Source organism: Ambystoma mexicanum, chromosome 1p (genome assembly GCF_040938575.1).
Source record: "Ambystoma mexicanum isolate Mex_15411 chromosome 1p, UKY_AmexF1_1, whole genome shotgun sequence".
NCBI classification, from domain to species: domain Eukaryota; kingdom Metazoa; phylum Chordata; class Amphibia; order Caudata; family Ambystomatidae; genus Ambystoma; species Ambystoma mexicanum.
This window is the reverse complement of record NC_090921.1, coordinates 397,241,422-397,266,887: the sequence shown is the minus strand read 5'-3', so window position 1 is coordinate 397,266,887 and position 25,466 is coordinate 397,241,422. Positions and strand designations below refer to the sequence as shown.

At 46.5% G+C, this 25,466-nt stretch overlaps 1 protein-coding gene across 1 annotated transcript in view; it reads left to right on the top strand.

Annotated features, from left to right (window-relative positions):
* The window catches only part of DDX49 (DEAD-box helicase 49), a 561,187-nt gene that overhangs the window by 278,855 nt on the left and 256,866 nt on the right, over window positions 1-25,466 (top strand). Inside the window, exons 7-8 of the mRNA XM_069649167.1 lie at window positions 13,436-13,511; window positions 17,051-17,127. Of these exons, the coding sequence (XP_069505268.1) occupies window positions 13,436-13,511; window positions 17,051-17,127 (153 nt within the window). The remainder of the gene's footprint in view (window positions 1-13,435; window positions 13,512-17,050; window positions 17,128-25,466) is intronic.

Genomic DNA, 25,466 nt, shown 5'->3' with positions numbered 1-25,466 from the left:
TATTTATTTGGTACCTCACGCGCGCCTGCGCATGCGCCCAATGCAAGAGTGGCTCAACAGCCAGTGGTGTCAGGCCAGCGGACTATGGGAGGATCTAGTTGTGGTCTCGCAGGCCTTAGTTCTCTCGCTACGGTGGTGGACAAAGGAAAACATGGAAAAAGGGAAACCCTTTGCCACACCCGCGGCGGAAGCCACTCTAACCACAGACGCATCCCTCACAGGATGGGGGGCGCACCTATCCCATCAGACTGCTCACGGAGTGTGGACTCCGAACGTAGCATCCAAACACATAAATCTACTGGAGCTACTAGCTGTGTTCAAGGCGCTAAGAGCCTTCCAGGAACACCTACAAGGCAAAACAGTAATGGTCCTTACAGACAGCACCACAGCCATGTACTACATCAACAAGCAAGGGGGCACCCACTCTCCAGGCCTGTCCAAGCTGGCCCAGAATATATGGAAGTGGGCTCGCAAACAGGACATGTTCCTACTATCACTACATGTACCCGGGGAACTCAATCTGCTAGCAGACAGTCTCAGCAGAGATTTCCCCCTGCCCAAAGAGTACGAATGGCGCCTGCACAAAGACATCGTCTTCGACGTCTTCACACAATGGGGATTCCCAGAAATAGACCTGTTCGCAACCCTGGAAAACTCACAATGCCTAAGTTACGCCTCCAGGTACCCCCAGAACCAATCCAAGGGGAACGGTCTGTCGATGCAATGGTCAGGGAAATTTGTTTACGCTTTTCCCCCCGACTCCCCTTCTCAACAAAGTGGTGCACAAGATGCACCAGGAACAAGTGACCATGATACTAGTGGCCCCAATGTGGGCACGACAACCATGGTTCGCTCACTTGATGGAGATGTCTCTATCCCCCCCAGTAAAACTCCCCTGCCCGTACAACATGCTGTCTCAGGACAAAGGCAGGACTCTGCATCCATGCCCCCAGAACATGAACTTAGCAGCTTGGCTCCTGAGATCATAGAGTTCGGACATGTACAACTCCCGCAAAGATGCATGGACATCCTCAAGGAAGCCCGGAAACCGAACACTCGCCACTGCTATTCTAGCAAGTGGAAAAGATTTGTCATCTGGTGCAGGAGCAAAAGCATCAACCCTATTGACTGCTCTCCCACACATGTGGTCCTATACCTGACCCACCTTTTGGATTCAGGTCTAGTGTTTAACTCCATTAAAGTCCACCTAGCTGCACTTTCTGCATACACCACTTCCCAACTCAAAGTGTCGTGGTGGAGGATCCCTGTTATAAAAGCCTTCATGGAGGGAGTAAAGAGAATACACCCCCCGATAGCTGACCCAGCTCCCGGATGGGACCTTAATGTGGTACTTACCAGACTCATGGGCTCTCCATTCGAACCCATGCACAAAGCATCTCTTAAACACCTCACGCTTAAGACTGCTTTTTTAATAGCTATCACCTCCATCAGGAGAGTAAGTGAACTTCAGGCTCTTTCTATTCTAGACCCCTTCGTTACAGTTCACAAAGATAAAGTGGTTCTACGCACTCACCCTAGGTTTGCTCCGAAATTTATTTCTAAATTCCACGTAAACCAATCTATAGAACTACCAACGTTCTTTCAAAATCCTTCCAATTTGGGAGAAAGGACTCTGCACACACTAGATGTACGCAGAGCGGTCATGTTCTACATGGAAAGAACCAGACCACTGAGGAAGACTAATCAGTTCTTCGTCTCGGTGGCAGCAGGAAGAGAAGGAGATGCAGTTTCAAAATCCACTATTTCTAGATGGATTGTTCAATGCATCACTCTCTGCTATACTCTTGCTAAGAGAGAACTGCCCTTTAGGCCAAGAGCACACTCTACTCGAGGCACGGGGGCATCCATAGCATTCATTGCAAATGTTCCCCTTGAGTCCATCTGCAAAGCGGCTACCTGGAGTTCTGTGCACACCTTTACAAAACACTACTGTCTAGATACACACTCTAGATCTGACTCCCAGGTGGGACAGGCAGTATTACGACACCTTTTCTCTACTGTTCCTTCTCATAACCCACCGCCAACTCCGGGTACTGCTCGCTAGTCTATGCACAGCATGTGATTCTAAGCAGATTAACAAACATCAGAAGAGAATGCATTACTTACCGTAAAAGCATTTCTGATGATTGTATCTGCTTAGATTCACATGCGCCCGCCCTTCCTCCCCGCTCGGATGGAAGGAACATAGACTTCCTTTATATATCTCTCTCTTTTCTGTACTCACTCACGTCTAGAAGGCTCCCTCAGGGCAGAAAAATACAAACGGAGGGACCTCGACGCGTGAGGGATTGTGGGTACAACGCACGTCACTATAGGGATAGTGTTTCAGACACGCCTTGTCGACGTCCCCTTTTCGACTACGAAAAACAAAATGCAATACTCCGCAGTGACCACTGGATGTCGGACCTATGCACAGCATGTGAATCTAAGCAGATACAATCATCAGAAATGCTTTTACGGTAAGTAATGCATTCTCATATATTTTCTTTTTCTGATGCTTGTGGAATCTGCTTAGATCACATGCTATGCATAGGCCGACATGTAGTGGAAGCTGCGGATTATTACAGTTGTTGTTTTCGAAACTCGAAAAGGGACGTCGACAGGGCGTGCCAGTAATATTATCCCTGGTGTGACGTCCACTGTACCCATGGTCCTTCAAGCGTCGTGGTCCCTCAGATGGTTTTTTTCCGCCATAGTGATGGACGCTTAATCGCAGAGTTTCTTTTGGCTGATGCCATTTATTATTGTTAAATTAGAGTTAGTTACTCTTTCTACCCTTTCTTCACACCGACTTGGACAACTTCTTCGACAGCGGTGGAAAGGACGATCGTCGAACAAAGTCCTTGATTCGGCATACCCCTTCGGCCTTGGAGGGCCGCACCGGGCCACAGCCCTAACAGTAGGGAGAGTGGGGGGTGGACATTAGAGAATGCATTTTCCCCTTTACACTCCTTTTTCTCGCCTGGTTGCCATTTCGTTTAACTATGGATAGAACTCTGTTTAAACTGTGCCCTAGTTGTAATAAGAAGTTCTGCTGGTTAGACGAGCACAGGGTGAGCAATGTCCGTCTAGCACGGGACTAAAACAAGGGCCATTGTCAAGCAAAAGACACTCCGGGACCGAAAGACAAAGCGCTGGGCCCATAGCACCATGCAGGCAGAGGCCGCCATGGACGTGAAGGGGAACCACAGCGATGGCAGCATTGCGATCTCTTCGGGCGGCGAATGCGACGGGGAACCAGCAAGTGTAAGCCCCCACTCCAATAGACAGGCCGGGGCGGGTCTGTTACGGGGATGACACCTGCCGGCGGTAGCACTCACACTACTCTTAGCACTAAGCACATAGCCAAGGATCGACGCCAACGTCGACCAAACGCCCACACACGGCGTCAAGGGGGAAGTCCACCAAATCCTTGTCCTCTTGGCCGCACGACAGGCCCCGTAAGTCAAAACACAAATTAGACGCCGTGTCCAAACCCTCTGCTGAACCTCGGAAGACAAGGCTTCGGCCCGCTCCACCGCCGAAATGCGCCACACCACGTTGAAAACGGCCAAAGGCACCAAGAGCTCGGGAATAGCCCACTTGGTGCAAAAACATATCCCAGAAAGCCTTCTTAAGGCATTAAGTTCGAGGACTCTTGGCTGTCGAGATGGGCTTTCCTTGCATCTGGGGTCCTGCACTCTGTTGAGGCGGCTCAGGCACGGTCAGTCCTGCGTCCTGGGAGTCCAGAGGATCTTCCTAGAGCTCTTGGCCAGCTTAAAAGCAACACACACAATCTGGTGTTCCTCTCCCTGACGTTTTGGTTTCCAGCAGCAACTCTGTGGAAAGTCAACCAGCTCAGAGAGCGTGTCCAGATGGCTTACTTTGGAGTTGATTGGTCCCACCAACTCAAGGGGAGAAGTCGTCCTAGCAGGGGCTTCTTTGTCGATATGAATTTGGAGTTTCAGCACAGCAGCAGGGCTTCACTGGGTTAACCAATGGTCCAGGAGTTGCAGCAGGCGCCCTCTTCAAGTTCTTCTTGGGTTCCTTCCTCCAGTGGTCGATTCTGCCTTCCAAGCCAAAAGCCTCGCCTTTTATTCAGTTCTCTCCCATTCATTCCAGCCTAGCTGTCAGTCACCCAGCAGGCTGGCTGTCTTTGCCAGACACTCAGCCAGCCAATCACTACAGAGTGCATTGGGTCTCCTAGGAGACTAAGCACAGGAAGTTTCGGGCACCTCCCTTCTTGCCCACCACAGACACTATGGAGCCAGAGGTGGGCTTCACTCGTGAAGCCTGCCAAAGGCAAAGCGAACAAAGGGACCAAACCTGGTTTGGCTCGCAGAGTATATCTCAAGAAGGACCTTTCTACAAAGAAATGGTGAAAAAAATTACCAAGACCATTTTGACAAAAATGGCACCCTTGGGTGCTTTACCGCAGCTGCAAACGCAACCCGTGGTGAATGCACACCACAGTAGTTAAAAGTAAACCACTGCCACCAGCCATTAATTGAGGAAAAGGTAACATAAAACTGTCACATGAAAAGCTGGACAAAGGGGATACTAGGTAACCCCTCCAGCACCCTATTGTAAGATGGCGTGTGCTGGGTCTAGAAAGTTACAAATCTAAGTAAAGTCAATTTCACTTTACTGCTCTGGGGAATAGTAGTTTATCCCAGAGAAGGTATTGAAACCTTTGGGAAATCTGGAAGACTTCCCTGTTCCACTGCACTGAAGGTGCTGTGTGACACAATGTAAAAAATGATGCCTATGGAGTTTGTCAGGCTCCATAACCAAAAGAAACCGAGTTAAAAAAATCACATTAAAATGCATGAGCGAGTGGGGGTGGGGTGTCTCACTCTCTCCAGGTTAAAAAAATCAAATCCAGCAAAGTTGCTGGGGTTCTCTAAGGTAGAGGGGAATTAGCACATTCTCCCCAACACCGCCACCCAATTTATTCCCATCCTTCAGTCCATCCAAAGGAGGGTACAACCTTCTCTGGCGACCCCGAACCAAACGCGGGCAGTCAACCCACGTGTTGAAAAACTCTTCCGTCCTGCACCATCTGACCCACTTTACATCAGGGGCCAGCTAAAACCGTACTCCCTTGTGGTAACTACAACCCGAAAGAGGGCTGGAGCACCTTTTAGCTTCATCAGAAGCGCCCCCCGATAAGGAGAGTAAAAAACTCTACACTCTGGGAAGAAAGGTGAACACTTCAGCAGCCTTTCAAACGAGGATTAAGAAACACAACACTACTGGCAAGCTACAACTGCCACAAGTGGTACGAGGTGGCAACACTAATAGCTTCAGCTCCTGAACCACTCAAATCTCAACTGGCCCTAGTAGCAGCTTATGGCAAGGCAGTATCCAGCTACATCTTAAAGAACAACTTAGATGCTGCAGACAGTGCGGGCAGGATCATTGCCGAAGGTACCATAATTAAATGCCATGCATGGCTTCGCCAGTCTGGTTTCAAACATGAAACACAGGCAACACGCCTTAACTTGCTGGTGGAGCCCAACGTCCTGTTTGGGAAGGCCGTGGAGGATGCATTGAAATATGCCAAGGAGGAGTATGACATTTCAAAATCTCTAGGCCAGCTAACCAATAAGCCACCAGGCCAAAGAGGCGGAAGCAATTTCCGTTGACTTTTTGTGGTCAAAGCTCACAAAGGGGCTCCAATTATGGACAAGGTCAGGACTCATCCTGGGGTAACAACCAGGGACAAGCCTTGCAGGGGTTCCAGAGAGGCCAGTACCGATCTCGTGGCCCGGAGGGGGGGGGTCCTCCACATCCAGAGGTGGAGCTACACCTCCTAAACAATGACAAACCGCTTCAGGTCCCCTCGCATGCCTCTCCAGTAGGAGGGCGCATTTCACACTTCACCCACTCATGGGAGGGAATCACCACAGACAAGTGGGTGCTATCGACTGTAGCGGGGTTGGCTATTGTGTGGAGCTAATTCAACGACCTTCCAACCATCCCCCGTGACAATGAACAACCACGAAGGAAGAACAACTCATCCTTCTTGAGGAGGTTGCTGCGCTGTTACTCAAGGACGCCATAGAAATCGTCCCAGCCAATGAGGCAAACAACAGTATTTATTCAACTTACTTCCTTGTGTAAAAATAAAATCAAACTATGCGCCCTGTATTAGACTTACGCCCTGCGAACACTTGGGTAAAGCCACAAAAATTATGCATGACAACGCTACAGGAAGTAATCCCTCTTTAGCTGATGCTTGTATCTGCTTAGATTCACATGCGCCCTCCTTTCCTCCCCTTCGAGAGAAGGTGCATGGATGTTTATATAAGCATCTCTGATACATATCTGCTTGGATACACCTGTACTCGCGCTACACTTCATGCTACCTCATGTCAGAAACAAAACAATCTCAGGGACCTTGACGCGTGAAGGGCCATGGGTACAGTGGACGTCACACTAGGGATAGAATTACTGGCATACCCTGTCGACTTCCCTTTTCGAGTTTTGAAAACAACAACTGTAATACTCTGCAGCTTCCACTAGATGTCGACCTATGCATAGCATGGGAATCTAAGCAGATACAAGCATCAGAAATATGATTACGGTGAGTAATGTATCCCATATAGAGTCACCGTTAGGATTTTAGGAATGCATACAGTAACTTAGTAATCTAAACAAGGGTAAGTATTGATGAAGTAGAATTAAACCTGTTCACAAGAATTAGGCCCTAACTTTGTAAGTCCAATCCCTATGATGTATATGCCCAAAAGTCTCAAAGCTTCTTAGGAGGGGGGACAGGTGTACGAAGAGTTATTGTGGTGGTGAAAATGTTTCAGAAGATACTTCGACAGTAATCGGTACAATTATTTTCCTATATTTTAGATGCAGCTTTTGGATCCTAACATCAAAAAGCGATGGATTGAAATAACCAATGTTTGTTCTAAGGAGAACGGGGGGGGGGGGATTAATACGTTGCAATTACTTAATACCCATACTCTGATTTTCCCAGGTGACTAGGTATGTCAACTGTGGGTCGCTAGAGATAGTTTTTCCTGCTGTAGGATCCAGTAGAAGATGCCAAGGAGCTACGGGTGCAAGGGTTATTTGGCCTGTTCCAGGAGCAGAGTGTAACCCTTTGCGAAAAAGAAAGGTATTAGAATACGTGCTAGAAAAATATTTGAGCTAATTTTTTTTTGATAGTTCTTTCAGTCAAATTAAATAACTATATGGGGAGGGGTAAGGGAATAGGTTAAGGTGGAGGAACTGGGGGGTGCCATGGGGGTCTCCCTCTGCATTTTCGACCAAAAATTGACCCAAAGAAATAAGGTCAAATATTTTCGACCAAGTAGACCTAAACCAGTAGACCTGATGCAGACCTCTTCCGGTCAATTCGGCGAGTTCCAGCAATGGCTACCGCACACAGGCAACAGCAGTCGTCTCAAGTTGCGGTTGTAGACCACCTTCCAGACTAGGATCCCTTGATGCTGGGAAGCTGAAACTTGGCAGGAAGGCGACTTGCAGCACAAGCCGGTGACCAACGAAGTTCCTGTGACGAACATGGTACAGCGACTTGTCTACCAAGGTAGCCGACTGGAGAGCTGGTTAGTCCACTGGGTGGTCGAGGGACACTTCCGAAGGCTTTGGACAGCTGGATCCTCGAGTATCCGTTGAGACTGGTTGCCCTCACCAGTCCTACCATTGAAGCACCGCTCAGAGCCTTCATAGATCAGGTAGTCCAGCAGGGCTTCACCAGGCTAGTCACTCACATGAAAGGATGCTTGGCCTATTCAGGAGTCATCCACGGATCTTCAGTTGGTTGCTCATCTACACCGGAAACTTTGCTCCAATGCTGATCTGAAGTAATGACTGCAGGAGTCCTCTTCTTATGCTAAAACCTGGCAGGATGAAAGTCCAAGCCCACCAATGGTATGGATCTGCACCATTCAAACAGCCAGCAGTGGTCCTATTGGGCACCACTGTGGGTTTCGGTCATGCCACACACCCAGACTCTCTGGCACCACAGATGCGTAGTGGGAGCAGACACCAACACCCACTTCCTCAGCCACACAAACGAGGCATCACTAGTCCACGAAAGCAGCAGCGTTCCTTGGAAAGTGCATTACCTTATATGGGATTTCCTGACCCAAGAAGGCAGGAAGGCCAAACGACAATATTGCCAAAGGGCAAGTGAAAAACCTTGTGGCACGGCCATTTTAAGGCACTAGCCACATTTAGCAGCCATACACGGCTAAACACGAATGTGCACACTAAAAATAATGTAAAAATTGATCTGCTGCCACCAACTTGTCTTCAGGTACATATAAAAGTAACCAAAAATCGCAAGTGTAAAAGTTTAGGGTGATCGAAACGTTTCCCCATTGCACTCCATTGTAAGATGCTGTGTGCACTATTAAAAAGTTACCAAAAAGGTAAAAAGACAAAAGGGAAACATAGTTTCCCAGTACTGACAGTCTTAAGGGCTGATCAGTTTCCTCATGGAAAAAGGCCAGGTGAGTGAAGCTGAAGGCTTCACTTCCCTGTCAAAAGTCAGGAGAGATTAAAAAACAAAAGCAAAACATTTGGGTGTCCATAGAATATGGAAGGAAAATTTCCTATAGAGAAATCTTTCCTAACAGTCAGTGGTTCGACCACCTTTATCGGTAGGAAGAACCAATCTCCACCCCTTCTCGACGAGCCTTGCCTTCTGAGTTGGAAGTGTCCCTGGACCAACCAGTAGACGGACCAGCTGTCTCATGGGCTACCTCACTGGCACAGTTGCCATTCCGAGTGCTTCTTGGAACTTGGAGGATCTTCATCTTGTACAACAAGACACCTGCTCCTGCATTTTCAACCATCGTGCATGAGAACGAAAACGGTGCAGGACCTGCTCCTTTGTTCATCCCTGGATGATCGCGTGTCGCCGCCTGGCCTTGTTGACTCCGTTTGCAGTCCATCTCCTTTGCATCCTAAAGGTGTCCTGAAGCCATCTGCACTTGGAAGTCTTCCTCTTTTCTTTGTTTGGGTGTTAGCTGGAAGGTGTCGGGAACCGACTCCCAAGCACCTCGGCCGACCACTAAATTCTGCATCAAAAAGTAGACACTGCACCCGCGACCCCTGGTCTTTCCTCGACCAAACCAAGCACAGAAGAAAGATTGTGTCCCCAATGGATTCTGGATCCTCAGCAGTGGTATCTGGAGAAATCCGAGTCAGAGGGGTAAGTTAACCTACCCGTTTGTCCCCCCTAAAGCCCCATGTTCCCTATTGGGTTACATGGGCGTAATGTCCTGTCTCTAAACTACTCTTTTCCGACTTTGGTTGGTGGAGGCCTGGTCAAGGATCCCTTGTTATGCCTATCCTAGTGACTGGGATTGAGTAGAATTACTTACCTGAACTTTACTTACCTTTTTGATTTTGTGATCATAACCACTGGCATCTCTTAATAAGCCTGCCTGTGAAGTATGACTTTGGAGCTGGTGACTTTAGGGCACACACCATCTTAGTATTGGATTTGTTAAGTATTAGGTGTACTATTCTGTGGTTATTCTAAGTGTCTTTACTACATTGTATAATAATAATAATTATGTACATACATACCTGTGTTTTACTGGTTATTGCCGTATACGCTTTCTTTCTTCTCCTAATGGTGAATGTATAGATCTGTTTTATAGTAAGTGTGTGACAATATTTGACTAGAGTTTTTCCTTGCTTAGTGTGTATTTTGATGGCCTAATAAATCATTGTATATTTTTGTACATACCTCTAACTTTATCAAACTGGGTACTGACAAGTAGTCCCGTACTTTTTACCTTACTGCAGGTTATTGGCAAACTAATTGTAGCCCTTGACGACTCTCACAGACCTCATGAGACTAAACCTTGCCGCTTTGCTGCCTTACCTTGATTGGGTTTGGCTAGTCAACTGTGTCTTCCCCCATAGTTGATTTTAGAAATCCATCTTAACACAAGTACGTGCATACTGCTTATAAATCAAGTGGCTGAAGGCACATTTGCTTAAGACAATTATATTATACCAATACCTGATTTAAATCTCAAATTAAGCCATTAACTCTCAGAAGACTGCTTTAATACCGCCAGGCACTTCACAACATTTGATGTTATGCTTGATAAAGTGAATTCGAGATCACATCAGGATGTGTTGTGAGTGCTACTGGCCATAGGGATTAGGGGCTGTGATCGTTATGGGATCAGGCTGTCAATGGATCATTTAATTGTAGGTAAGAATTTCATATCCATGATAAATCTTCCCGACCTGTGGCAACCCCAGTTAAGGGGAATATTTTTTCCCTTCTGACCTAGGCTTTTACTCTTTTTATGGGTGACCTTTTTTTTTTTGTCTCTCCATAGTGTATGGTTGAAGTTATAGTTTCTTACAACTTTTGGGCTAGGCTGGGTTGCCCATATGGGCTGCCCCGTTAATTTCACTTTCATGTACTTGGGTGAACTACAGTTCCCAAGTAGTAAAGAGGGATTTTCATCCCCTTTTACATTTTATATAGTGAGCCAGCACACCCCACCTTATGTTAAGTGCTGGGGGAAACAATGTATCCCCTTTCTTAATTACCTGATAACATTTTGTTACAATTGCGAGTTTTACAGGAATGGCTGGTGTCAGTGGTTTTACCTTAATGACTTTGAGTCTATATTACCTGCAGGCTGTTAATTCAGCCTCAGTAATGCACAGAAGGACCACCATTTTTCTAAAATGGTGGGCTCCTTATTTCGCCATTTGTTGTGTGCTTGCTGTTTCTGAGGTTTTCCCAAGCCATTCTAGGTGGGAACAACCTCAGTGACAGTTTGGTCTTTGACGGGAATCCTGTAGATTCCCTGCCTAGACCCCAGAGTGAGTGGAAAGGCAGGAAGCGAAGGAGTAGTCCAAAACCGTGCCGCCCTTTGTCTTCCACCTTGCTAGAAAGCGAACAACTCCCAGTGGGGGGCTGGCTGTCCTTATTGGACAGCCAGACCGCGCCTTTCTGCAAAATGTGGGGGAGAGAATCCAGAAGTTGTGCTGTAGCTCCTGCATAAAAGTCCGATCCTAGAAGCTGAAGAGGTGGTCGACCACTGGAACCAAAACTGTAGAAGATGATTAAGGAAATGCGGCTGAGAAAATTTCCAGCGAATGGAGAGCCTGTTGTGTAACCGGAGCCTGTTGTTACCCTTCCTTCCCTTCCACTCGACCTGGGGACTCCGAAAACTAAGACCCGACCCAGAGCCTGGTGAGACCCACTGGACTCAAGGAGACCTGCATTTTGAGCCATCCCACGTTGTGCTGCGACCTTGCAGGGCTGCAATACCCCAATACCCTGGGACCTCGAACCAATGTGCGGTGCAGTCTTCTGAATTCCGAATTTTGCTGAAACTGTGCAACTTGCTGGACTTCCAGAGACGTGAATCAAGTTCAATAAGCCCCCTCACAAGAGTGCAGGAACTTGCAAACAACGAGAATCCAGCCAGCGATATTCTGTCTTCTTCTGTGCTTCTGAAAAGGTGCCAAATCCAGAGCCGCATCCAGCTGCAAGGAAAATCTTGCCTGCAGACTTCTTCCATGATCCCTGCTGCAAAAGTCCTTCCAAAGTCCTGTCTTCCGTCTTATTGACAAAGGAATCCATTGACTCGATCTTTGGCTGGAGATCCTGAGGTATTCCTGCTGCAACTCTTCTTCTGTGCTGAAGTACTGTTGGCTGGGGTATTTTACCTACCTTAAGCCTTTGCGATTTCTGTATAGCTTTGGGGTGTTTTCTGTGATTGGGAGGCCACTCATCCAGTTCACCCAGGCCCACTGCGGAATCCTCCAAGGGTATCTTCTCTGAAGTCCCTGGACCCTCCACTTACTTTAAACTGAAATACTTACTTGTTTGAACAGTCTTCCTCTGGAACTCTGACTTTGCCTGCAACTGAACCCTATCTCACCCTGCCTACAGTTCACACCTAGACCACTAGGGTCCCTCTTCTGCCTCGGAGTGGACTCATGCTATAGAATAAGGGAAGGACTGGATGAGAAAAGGGTTCTGCCTTGAAAAGGATAACCAGTGTTCAAATGTTACTTACTTGTAAAAGAAGTTGGTTGGTAACTGTAACTGAGTGTACAGTTACAAAATGTTATTATTTACCTTAGATATATTTTGCCATTGTGAAAAGTATATATAGGATTTACTTAACTTGAATAAGCTGTGTGCCTTCTTAAATAGGTATTCTCATAGTCTTTCTTTACTTAGAAATGTTCTCGCCATTCTAACAGAAAGTAGATAGGGTTAATTTACTCAACTGTGAATTGGGTTCCCATCTTCCTAAAGATTTTTGTATTCCTGTTAAGATAATTGTATGAGTGTCCCCAATTGGGCCTTGCCTCCTCAGAGTTGCCATTAGCCAGTCCAGAATAAGTCTGCCTAGGTCATACTTACCTTTTAGGTTGCTGGTAGCTCCTTACAAAAGTATAAAGGGTTTACCTACCTTGAGTATAGCTGTGATATCCTAAGTTAGTTATTGCTTCCCTTAATAATAATAGTCTGTGAACTGAAAAACAACTGTAATTGAATATCACACCCCAAGGTCCTACTCCCCTAGAAGAACTGTTATCCTAAATCCTAGTTATAGGTTTATACTGTTCCTGGAATAGGTGTTCCACTATTCTGAAAAGTATATTGTCCAGTTCACTTACTATGTGACGTCTTGCTGAGCGTCACAGTACAACTGCTAGGGTCTACTACCCTGTAAGTGATCCAAAAGTAACTATTGGTTTTGACTTCACTAGAACAACTGTTAGGTGTTCCAAATAAGTTTTATGCGCACCTTCAAGCATTGTGTTCTGTTATTATAATTGTGGTTATATACAATGTGATGGTACTTATTCCCCCCAAGATTTATCTGGGCCTACTTGTATTCAAATAAACCATTTATTTTGACTATTCTTAGTGTTTCAGTGTTTCCTTGGATCATTTGCATTACAATTCCTTTGTACTGATTCTGCAGCCTTCTTCTCTCCCTTATAAGATAATCCTGGCAGCTCTGTCTACCCTACCCTGAACTTGGGTGGTACAGCCTTAAACTAAGAGTGGTGTCTTGTACTGCCTACGTGGAATGGTTTTATTAGTCCCTTAGTTGGACTTCAGAAAAACTGTCCTAACATTAATAACCACACAACACCCACAAGCTGTTGCCCTCTCCTCATATCCCATTGTGTTCCTAGTTGCACTTCAGTGCAATAGTTTTGGCTTATAGGTAGAGCATTGGCGCCACCTTCTAGTCAAAACTAAATAAGTGCACTTTCTACACAACGTACGTTCTTCACTAGAGGGCTGTGGAAAAATCTCCCCAACACTGTTATTTTACTTGTTTGCACATCTAATATGAAGAATTTGGTTATAGGATACATTTTAAATGTTTTAACGAGATATCCCTTTTTTGCTAGAATTATTTTTCTGTTTAATTTTCAGGAACTGCCAAATACTGAACATGATGCTGAGAGAGTTTAACTTTCCCTCAATTGCTCTGCATTCCATGATGAAACAGGTCAGTGGACAGCATGGGAGTGCCATCATGTTTGTGGTTCTTAAATGGGGATGAGAACCCTATATGTGCTAGTTGTAACATTAGCAATTCAGGGGTTCCCAACTCTTGCTGTTCACCAAAATAAGGGACACTAGGATACAGATTAGATCTCTTAACGAGGTTGCCAAACCCAACAAAGGTAAAGAAGTATGATGAGAGACAGATGTGCCCTGATGTGTTGCACTTCTTTATTAGGGTATCTTAAACTGGAAACCAAATTCACGTCCTTAATACTTAGGAGAGTAATTCACCGGGATGTGATCATATCCCGGAATAAACTCAAAAGTTGGTGTCTCTCGGTGCAGTTGAACATTTTTTTCTTAAAGTTAAGTTCTACAGTTCTTAGTAAATACGGGTCCCTGTCTCTCCCGGGAGCTTAACGCAACAAAACAGATATGGTCAATAGGTGCAGGTTAACTCAACCAAAACCTAAAGAACTCCAAATCAAATGCCCCTCCGTTCCTCTTGCGACTTCTCTGGGTCCCTCCCCGTCGGTCTCAACCTTTCTTGGCGATGATCTCATGCTGCTAGTGGACGGTGGGTGGACCTCCAGTAAGGTCTCTAGAATGCACTGGTGCCTAGTGGTTCTGTAGTCTGAGCTGGATTTGGAATTAAAACTGGCCTGGAGCCATAGGAAGACATGACCACCTCAGGCTATCTGAGGCCTTCTTACTGGTCCTCTTGCTGCCTCCCGCTCTCAGGGACCTCAGTCAGTAGCTGCACAACCCTACCTGCAGATTTTCTTTATCTAGCTGCAAGCTCGTACCGAGTGGACCGCTACCTAAAAGATTACTGTCTATTGACTCCAAACGAAAGTACACCACATGCTCACACTCCCCGTTAGACATAGTTTGAGTGTATCCCTCTCTGTTCTTCTCTTTTCTCCACTTCCAAGCTCTTCCAAACTCCTCGACCAAGCCTTTCAGCCGCTCTCTACCCTAAGGGAACTTGGGTGTATCTGCCTTTTGTAAAGAACTCATGGTGGCAACAGAAAAGACAGACACAAGTGATCACAGTTCAAGGGTGTTTATTAAACTGTATTTGCAGGTTGGAAAAACGCCTAATCTAAACCTGAATCTAAGATGGGAGCAAGCTACGCCCATCAAATAATAAGGCAGTCCTAGTAGCGTCTTGACAAATAATAGGCCCTATACTAAAAAAAAAGATTGCCAGTCGTTACAACTAATACAAAGAGTGTGGGATGGTGTTCACAAGAAAGAAAGAAGTGTTCACAAATAATATGTCAGGATGTGGTAGCCGGGGTTCGCCCTTTCCCACGTTTTGAGCAGGGGACAAGGTGGGACTCCTGAGCAGCACACACTCGAGCTTTCCCAGCACGAGACAACAGTTCCGTTCTCAGATATCGGGACCTTTGGTGGCTGTCTCTTTTCCACAAAAAGTCTCTTGCCTCCAAGGACCTGATATGTTTAAAAATAACAAACAAAAAGAGTTCCTTTCCAATATACGTTGGGCGATGACTTCACCCCTGGATCCCCCTATTCGGGGCTCAGACCCTTCACAAATGTTTGCCTTCCTCCATCTGGTTCACTACGCCATTCACTTGTCGTTGGGTGATGGCTTCTCACCCCTGGATCCCCCTTTTCCAGGCTCGGACCCCTCTTGAATGTTAGCCTCCCTCCGTCGGGTTCACTACAGCTTTTTCCAAACAATCTCAACTGTTGCATTCACAAGTTTTAATGCCTTTTTAAACAATTCACTGTGGACCTCCCTCTGTCAGGTTCACTCCTGTCAACACAATGTTCCTTTTGCTTTCTCACTTTTCGGGACGCATCTTCCTTGGCTTTCCAATGGTTTGTCGGCGCAAAGACTTTCGACTGTACAGAGAATTATGCTAGACCATGGCACTTTGACCATTTCCTTGCGGCTCTCCTTAGGCCTTCTGGTATCAGTAGTTTCAACAAATGCAGGATCAACCAGAGTATCTCGGGTGAGCACCCACGTGGTGCTGGACCCTTCTGCAGCTAGTTTTCCCTTAATGTTAACAGTTCGTTAACCACTTTGCCACTTGCCACTTTGTGACTTTCGTTCAACACATTTCGGTTTCTTAGCACCGGTTTTGACGAGCCACTTGGCTTTCTTGTATCTGGAGTTAAGGATGGTACCACATTAGCAGGCGTCTCTCTGTGTCCTGCGTATCAGCGTAGGCTTGCTCCGTGTACCGTTGACATCTGCTGCAACACACGCTGGCTATTTTTGCAGTCTTTCGTTTCCTTGTGCGGAGGCTTCCCGGGACTGGTTCATAAAGGACAAGGTCATTTCTCTCTGTCACCCTCTTGATTCTCGCCGCCTTTCTCCTCCTCTTGAACTGCCGTGTTTGTATAGCTGTCTCATCCCTGCTCGTCGTGCTCCACCTTTTATCCCTGTGGGGAAGGGAAAAGGCCGCCTGGTGTGTGTGATTCTGGTCAATTGCCTGACTTTGCCTGACCCTTGTATTGGGACATGTCAGGTAAACGGCTCTGGTGTTAGTCCGTTGCCTTTCGTGATGTGCAAAAGTGTTCATGTCTGAAAAGGGAGGGGGGATAGAGTGTTTGAGCATTCTATGTGGTAGGATGGGGGAAAAGGTGTTATAAGAAGGGGGATACTGTGTCTCACCAGTCGGTGTGCCACTTACACTCCCTGAGGACCCCCCATGCAGGTGATCCTCCCTCACTGCTCCACCCCCGGAACTGGATCCAATATTTATGGTCGTGTCCTGGCCACCTGGATGACAGATTCCCGCAGACCAATCCCAATCAGATAGACACCTTCAGGTTTCTCACATTTTGCATATGGTATGGGGGGCTGCTTACAGTTTGATGTGGTATTTGTGGTTGGTTAGGCCGTCCCTGTGGTTGGAAGGGTTCTCTTTCTGCTTATCGCAACATAGTCCTGCCCTTTGGGTGATCTCCTTTTGCCTAACTGGTTTAGTTGACTGAGTGTAGAGAGTTTGCCATGTGACTGTGCAAGTTTCCTGAGCTATTTTAATTCTGATCCTGTTACTTGCCCTCATCATTTTTTAAAGAATGTCTGCACCCACGTGTGCAGAGGTGGCCAGCTCTGTGGGATTTCCACTCGTACTCTGTTGACTTAAAATGACAGTGGGTGTTGGCACTTCTATGTGGCTAGCCCTTTCCTTGGAGTAGCTAGTGTATCTTCCTCATGCATCCCCCAGGCCCAGCATTGCATTGTCTGTAGCGGCACTCGGCCCTCTTGGCAACCACATCAGCCATCATTAAGGACAGGCAGGAGACAGTTTCCTGAACACATCCTTCCGGGAGACATACTGAAGTGTGTGGCACAAAGTATATCACTTAAAGGTGCAAGGACATCATTTTGAATGGCAAAGTTAATGTATGAATGCCCAAGATCTGCATGTGTGAAATTGTGAGCTATTTTTTAGATCGTATCACCCTTTTTGTAAACCTTGAACACCTACACAGGGTGAATGAAATCCTGTTGATATTTTCCTGACTGAATTGCCCATTTCATCTTTTCCACAGAAACAGCGATTTGCTGCCTTGTCGAAGTTCAAATCCAGCATTTTCAAGATTTTGATTGCTACTGATGTGGCCTCCAGGTAGGTGCTGGAAATAAAAACTCAGTGTTTGTTTTTAGGTTGATGGTCCTACTCTGGGATGTTGTGTGTTGCCGCACATTTTGACTTTTCACTACTCTGAAGAACCTGAGGCGTTGTGACCTCCTATTCCCCAGAATCCTTCTTTCAGGTGGCCAGGGAAGGGCCATTGCTTTTGGATCCCGACCCTCGGGGTGGATATGCGAGGGAGGATCACCTGGGTGGTGGGAACTTGGGAAATGGGGAGAGGACGTCCTTAGGCGAGATACAGTAACCCCTTTTCCCCTTTCATGAGCCCTCTATCCCTAAAGCCTTTGTGGAATATTGTCAGCCCTTTCCCTTCTCTCCTTCCAAACTGTTCCCCAGAAACAACACCTTAGTACTGGGACAAGGAAGAGACCATCTAGTGGGACACAGCCTCATTTCACTGACGCACACATATATCAGAGACCTAACAGGTGTAAGCGTTTTTTTAAGTAACTGAGACAGTTCCAAACACCACTCTGTAGTGCATGTAACAGAAGTCAAGAAATACAGTTTATGAAACAAGTAGAGGCAAAGTTGTCGGGTAAGAATGAGTGCAGTCCAACTGGTGAGGACAACACAAGACTGATCTGCTTGGCATTGGGTAACCTACCTTTTAATATAGACCTGTATTACACAAGTTGGAAGTGTGACTGAGCAGCCAGGCTTATCTTAAGAGGGGTAATGTGAGCTGTACAATTGAAATCAGTAAGTACTAGTAGCCAAGTACACTTACACACTTAGTTATATATACATATTTATTTATAATATACACAAGGGTTAAATAAACATTCTTTAAAAAGCTTTATCTACTTGTCACATTCAATCAAAGTTTGGATTCAGTTTTAAAAGACAATAAAAGTTGGTAGTTACTTTTCTTACGCTAACACATGTTCCAGCACACGGAGTGACTTCAGTAAAGGTCAGTACTGCGCTTATTTTCAGTTACCAATTCAGTTATTGAGTTGTTTAAGGAAGGAAAGGTTATAATGTGACTTGGAACATACTTTCAACAGTTTGTAAAACAATTACAATCTCCTAAAGTGAGGCAGGTAAACCTTTATCCCAGCAATAATAGTATCCACAATTATAACCTGTGAGGGAACAAGAACTGCCAAAGCCAGTAGGTTCAGAGGATTGCCATTAGGGAGCTAAGAAAACAAAAGTCAATGGACAAAGTCGATAGTTCTGATGCACTTCTTAAATAAAGTCTTGACAAAGTTAGTAAGTTCAGAAGAAATCACAGTAACTCAAGTAAGATGCTTTGTAGAGAGCACAAGGGGTTACCAGACATTTGGTCGAATGCATTTGATCGAATTACAATATGGTTGAAGCAATTTGGTCGAAAAAATGGTCCTCTGGATGCCCACGAAGATTTGGACGGATTCAGACTCGTCAGTGGTCACAGAACTCCTGGAAATGGGTTTCTGCATCTCTGGTGAGGCACAGCAAATCGGGGGATGCGCAAATGGAAGTTTGTCCTGAGGTAAGTTGGTCCCACCATCCCAAGGGAGGAAGTCATCCCTTACGGGTCTTCCCAGTCAATAGGAAAACGGGTCAGCACAGCTGCAGGGCTTCACCGGGCACTTCTTGGTCCAGGATGGTGCTGCTGGTGTCACGTCGTCTTCTTCGGATGTACCTCTCCAGTGGTCGACTCTGCTCTAGTCCCAGAAACCTCGCTTTTTATGCGATTTCCCGTTCATTCACAGCCTATGCTGTCAATCACACAGCAGGGTGGCTGTCCTTTCAAGACAGCCAGCCGGCCAATCAGGACTGGTTTCATTCAGGCACCCCTAGAGACAAAGGACAGGGAAGTTTCGGGACTCTGCCTCACTTCCTGCCTTTCCAGACACACTGGAGTCTGGCCGGGCTTCAGGGCTGAAGCCCGCCAAAGGCGAAACACACAAATGGCTCAAACCAGTTTCAACTAACAGAGTTAAAGCACAGAAGAAACTAACAAACAGAAAATGGCAAAAAAAAGAGACAGGAGAAGTTGGATAGGAATGACTAAGTATCCCCCCAGCACTCCACATAGGGTGGTGTGTGCTAGTAGACAGCGATCATCTTACTATTCTTGAGAACGGTAGTTCACCCAAGAAAAATAATTTAAACATCAAGAGGAGTCCAAGGGACTTCTTAGTGGCAGTGTACCTAAGGTGCTGTGTGTCGCTACACAAAAAGCAGATGCCTATTGAGTTTGTCACACACAACAAAAAGGTCAAACAAAAAAAATCCCAGTCAGGAAAAATACATGAGGGTGTGAGAAAAAGGTCCCACTCCCTCAGGAGGAAACAATCACAAGCCCTAAGTCCAGCAAAAGAGCCGGGGGTCCCCAAGGTTGAAGGGAATTAGCACAGAAATGAGAATATCAAGGAGGGTATGAAGATGAGAAACTAAATATTGGCCGAAAGTCAAGAGAAGCCCAGGCATTGCAAGCTGAGAGAAACTTGTGTGCATGGTAGCTAGGCCAGCCACGGGACAGTGTCGGAAGAGTGGGACACTGAGGAACCAACTAAGCATCACTGTAAGATGGAACCAGTGGCTAAATGTTGAAGGAAGCCGTAAGAAGGGGTATTGGTTGCGTGGCCCATAATGGGTGGACTGTGTTGTCTGACAACTGCGCCTAGATCAAGTTCCGAATTGAAAAAAGTCAATGAAAGCATGTTTGAAGTCCAGCTTTTGTGTTGCTACATCCTTGTGTAAGAAACTGAAGTTAAGAAACAGAACTGTAATTTTTGAAAGCTGGACGTTTTGAACTCTTGGGGAAGGGAACCCCAATATTCTGAGAACTGTTTTGAACTTTGGAAAGGGAAAGCTGATCCCAAGCCAAGAGCTGGAAGGAACTCTGAACTTTCTTTTGAACACTAGTCTTTTGAGACTGACATCCCTACACATGGTATACAGTTAGTTGTGAGGGCAAGTATAGGTTTTGGACACAGACAGATATTTAATTTGGACATCCTGACACAGGCTATCCTTAGTTTTCTTTAGGTGGGGAAATCCCATCTTGGCATAGGGCAAGTTAGACGTTTCTCCACCCTAAACTGCTTTGAGTATTTATTTGAATCTGTTGTCTGTGTCTTGCTACATGTTTGATGCCTTCACACTACTCAAACCTTGTTCCCCAATGAGTCCCCAGCCAGGAGTCACTTGCGATGTAACTCAATGTATTGTGCCTCCTGGAGCCCCTATGACTCTAGCTCAGTGTGCCTGAAAGGTACACTGTACTCTTGTTCCCTAAGCAGCTTGTTTTGTATCTCATTTGCTGGTAAAATATTTTTGTCGATTTAGCCTGATGCACACTTCTGCAGCTATTTTACCTGTTCAGGTACACAGATTTTTTTTCTGTAGGAAAATGGCCATCTGATTTTCTAAGTCCAGTAAGATTCCACAATGAGGCTGTGTTAACCTGTACACACAGAAAGAAGTATATGGTTGTGTGAGGTCACTGTCTTCCTGAGACTCCCAAGTTGGAAACGCAGAATATCTTTGAGCGGAGTTGGCCACACGACTGGGTGGCTGGTGTTCACTGCTGAAACCACATTCGGAGCGTTTGCCCTGGAAGAATTCTGGGAAGATTTTAACTTGAGGACCATCTCCGATTGGTCAGCTGCCAAATATTTCAATGGTTCAGAGAACCTGATTGGAACCTGAAAGTACATTCAACTCCTAAGATTGTTCGGTTAATAATCCATGTTAGGACATCTTTGGGCTATCTTTGGTACTCCTTTTCAGTCGGCATCAGCTGTTTGATCCTTTCTGCTGATCTTCTGGATGGAAAGAGCTGTATGTGGAAGGATGGAAGGAACGGGCAGTGATTCACTGCTCCCTCAGAGAAGCCCAGAAAGAAAGATATTGGATTAAATACTATTAAATCTGAAGCCACGCCCACCCACCTTGTTAAAAGTAGCAGCCTGCGCACCATCCAGAGTTCCCCTAGAGTGCCTGTTCGCCTGGAGGGACCGCTGATGGCTGTGGATGGAGGAAGGATTGATTGGCCTGTGATTTATCTTTCATAGACTAAGTATGTACTTGGTTGCACTATAATAATTCAAAGGAACATGTGTATATAGGGAATGCTTTAATATCCTATTTTCTTTACTCTCCATATAGATATTGGATTAAATACTATTAAGTCTGAAGCCACGCCCCCACCCGCCTTGTTAAAAGAAGCGGGCCACTGCGTGCGTGCCCCCCATGAGTGCCTGTTCGCCTGTTCGCAGGCTTGTGGGCGTGTGTGCGGCACAGCTCCATGAACATTTTTACAGATTAATACTTCGAGTGGTCTACGACATGTGTGCATACAAGGTAATGTGGAAACATCGATGTGGATGTATGATGACATATTATCGGCGCCACTCAACTTCACTCCGGTTAAGAACACATTAAGAATGGCTCTTGATCTCCCTTTACCCCGCCCGCGCCGACTGTTTTGGCTTTGTTGGCGCTGAATGATGGTGAGTTATCACCTCTCCTGATTGAGTCAGGTATTCTGTTGCTGGGTCTTATGGTGGAGGAGGGCAGGCTCCAGGTGTGCTGAGTCAGGAGGGAGTGACAGAGTTTGTCGGTGACAGATCCCTTCTGGACCTCAGCCTAACCGGACCCCCCCCACCCCCCCCCCCCCCCACCCACCCGGTTTTTCTGCTGGGTGAGATATCACTCCTCGTCCTGTCCCAACACCCACAGGGGCAGGGCCGGGGAGGGGAGAGGGGAACCTACGGATGTTCAATCCCTCATTTTAAATGAACTTCAGGAAGATTCAAAATTGCTCTTGCGAATGCACATAGTATATGGGAACGCTGGGACGGGGAATCGGGAGACTATCCCGATGTCGCCTGGCACTCCCAGGGCGGGGTTGGGGCCTATATCCTGCCCCCAGGCAAAGAAAAAAAGAATAAAAATCAAAAGCTGGTTTTGGGAAAGAGAACAAATAAACCCTCCCATAACATCTGGAGACACTTGATCAGGGAGGACATGATTAGTTGCAATATCAGTTCGGGACTCAATGATTTTGTTTGTTTGTTTGTTTATTTTATTTGTATAGTGCTCCAAACCCAGGGGTAGAAGGGCGCTTAAGAATACGGTTACAGCGTTGAGAAGTATCTTTGTGTTGCATACTTCGTGCATACTTATAATACATGCATACATATATATACATTTATCAATATACAGTTACAGTATGCATACAGTACATGAGCCAGTTACCGCGCAAGGGGTGAGAGGTCTGGTGTTAGTGGGGCTACTCTTTGTTTAGGAGCCAGCTGATGACCTGCTTCCTGAAGATCTGGAAGGACTTGATAGTTTTGATGTTGAGAGGTAGGGTGTTCAGAGTTGGGGGGCAAGTACTGTGAAGCTTGCCCCTCCAGCCCTTATTAGATGGAATCTGGGCACTGTCCAACATAGTGTTGGAGGATCTGGTGGATCTGGTAGCAGGTTTCATGGTGAATTTGAATTTAACTAGGTATGGTGGTGCTAGGTGATTGAGGGACTTGTACGTGAGGCAGATGGTTTTAAATCAATTTTTTGGCGTATGGAGAGCCATTTGCAGGCTTTCCTAGTAGCAGAGATATGCTCTCGTCTAGGAATGTTGAGGGCTGCGCGCAGAGCGTTAATTTGCAGTACCTGCAGCTTGTTGAGTACGGATTGGTTAGCACCTATGTACAGGCTGATGCAGTAATCCAATTTGGATTGTATGAGGGCTCTGGCGAGGGTGAGGCAGCTGTTGGGTGATAGGAATGGTCTACTGGCCCTAATGAGCTTGCCGGTGTAAGCAGCGGCTGAGGCGGTCATATTGGTGTGTTTGGAGAGGTTGGTGTTGGCATCCAGATAGAAGCCAAGGGTTTTCACGCTTTTGGCAACGGGGATGGTGTGACCATCGATCGTGATGTTATTGTAGCTAGGATTGAGTTTAGTTAGGGTGTTGGGGGAGCCGACGATGAGGAGCTCTGTCTTCTCATCATTCAGGCAGAGGCCATCCATGCCTGAATGATGGAGAATATTTTGTTGATCTGGGCGACGTCTGCTTGGTAATTGCCTGTGATGGTGAGGAGTATCTGGGTGTAATCAGCGTAATTTGTGTAGGTGACACCCAGACGGTCCAGTTGGTCAAAGAGGCTTTGTAAATATATTGTACAGAGTGGGGGATACACAGTATCCCTGTGGGACCCCGCATGCGATGGGGATGGGTCTGCTGCAGCTGTTGTTGAGACAACCCGCATGGTTCTGTTTGCCAGGAAGGATTGTATCCATGTGATGGCAGAGGAGGAGAAGTGGGCTGCGGTGGCTAAGTGGCTACAAAGGATTTCATGGCTGACCAGGTCAAAGGCCGCTGAGCGGTCTAGGAGGAGTAGGATTACGGCATTGCCTTTTTTCATCAATCTGGCTTTTGAGATCAACAAGGGCGGTTTCCGTTCCGTGTTGAGGTCTGAAGCCAGATTGACGTATTCCTAGCAGTTGGTTGGATTCCAAGTATTCCTGAATTTGGATGTAGGCAACGCTGTCCAGGATTTTTAGTAGGAAGGCGACTGTGGTGATGGGCTTGTAGTTGGTGGGTATGGCTGGGTTGAGGGATTGTTTTTTCAGGAATGGGAGAACCCATGATTGTTTTAGGTTGCTAGGGATATTGGTGAAGGATAGGTTGATAAGTTTGGTGATGAAGGGGGAAGAGTTCTCTAGTTGCATCTTTTATGATCTGGGGGGGGCAGCTGTCTCCTTTGCAGTTTGATGGTTTCAAGGAGATGATGATTTTTTGGACTTCCGTAATGGTGACTTTCTTAAACGAGGAGCCCGAACTAGTATTGTTGGGCGTGGGTAGACTAGGGTTGGTGACCTTGTTATTGGAGAGTTGTTGGCGTTTGTCCTCAATTTTGGTTTGGAGTCCTGAGATTTTATTGTTGAGGGCGTTTTGGATGCTGGTGCACCAGGATTTGTCTTTCAGACAGGTATCTGGAGGTGAAATCGGGTTTTCTAGTTCCTTCAGAATTTTAAATAATTCTTTGGTGGAGGAGCCTGCCTGAACAATCCTGGTGTTGTATACATCTTTTTTGGTGTGAATGATCTCACTTTTGTAAAGTGAGTATAAGTTTTTGAGGTTGGATTTTTTTTCTGCGGAGGTGTTAGTTTTCCAAGTGTGTTGTGCCTTGGCTTTCTCTTTTCTGAGTAATTTAAACTCAGGGCTGTACCACGAGTTCAGATGAGCTTTAGGTTTGTCTTTGCGTATTTTCGGAGGTACAATGGTATCGATTGCCTTAGCCATAGAGTCATTGAAGGTGTCAATCAGCAGGTTTAAGTCAGCGTTGGCTGGGAGAGCATTGAGGGTGGGTAGGACCAATGGTAGTAGGGCTTCAGCAGTGATGTTGCGTTTATTCCTGGTGGGACAGGCTGGTGCCGGGGGGTATTTATTGGGCAGTACCTGATTGGTGTTGACCTCAAGAGGGATCATGTGATGATCAGTCTATGCCAGAGGTTGGGGGTCTTTGCAGGTTGTATTGCAATTGTAGGTTGCTACCCAGTCAAGGGTTCTGCCTTTTTGGTGGGTGGGGAGTGCAATGAGTTGAGTGAAGTCATGTTCAGTTAGGACATTGGCAAGGGATGCAGCATGTGCATAGTTTGGGTCCTGGTAACCGAGGTTGAAGTCCCCAAGGATTACGATTTGTGCTGATGGTTTGGAATTTTCGGTGATGAGGGATGTGATGTCTTCTTCAAAGACCCCAGGGGGGACTGGGGGTCTATATATGAGGTGGAGGGTGATTGTGGTTGTTGGGGAGGTTTGCAGTTTGGCTGTTAGTGTCTCGCAGGATGTGAGTGACACTGTGGGGGCTGATCTGAGGTCTAGGGAGGATTTGGGGATGATCGCAACACCTCCACCTCTAGCATTAGGTTTATCAGCTCTGAGGATAGAGTATTTGTCTGGGATGGCTAGCGATAAGTGAGGTCCAGACGCCTCATGAAGCCAGGTTTCTGTTAGGGCTAGGAAGTCGAGGTCATTGGTAAGGATGATGTCTGCAATTTCTGTGGGGTGGGCGGCCAAGGATCTGACATTGAGTAGGGCACCTTTTAGTGGGGGAGGTATGGGCTTATTTGGCGCATTGTGCTTTGTAATGGTTTTGGTGTTAGGTTTGGAATTGGGCCTAGTAGTTGTAGTGGGGAGCCTGGAGCCTAATCTGTCGTTTCGGGCTCTGAGGTTGGGAGTAAAGGGGGCGGGGGGTTAGGCCGGGAGGCTTGTTGCGGGTGGGCAGTTTAGTATTCAGTTTAGTTTGGTTGGACTTAGCAATAGTGCTGGGGGGGCTGTGCGTAGTGTTGGTGGGGGGGCTTGGGTT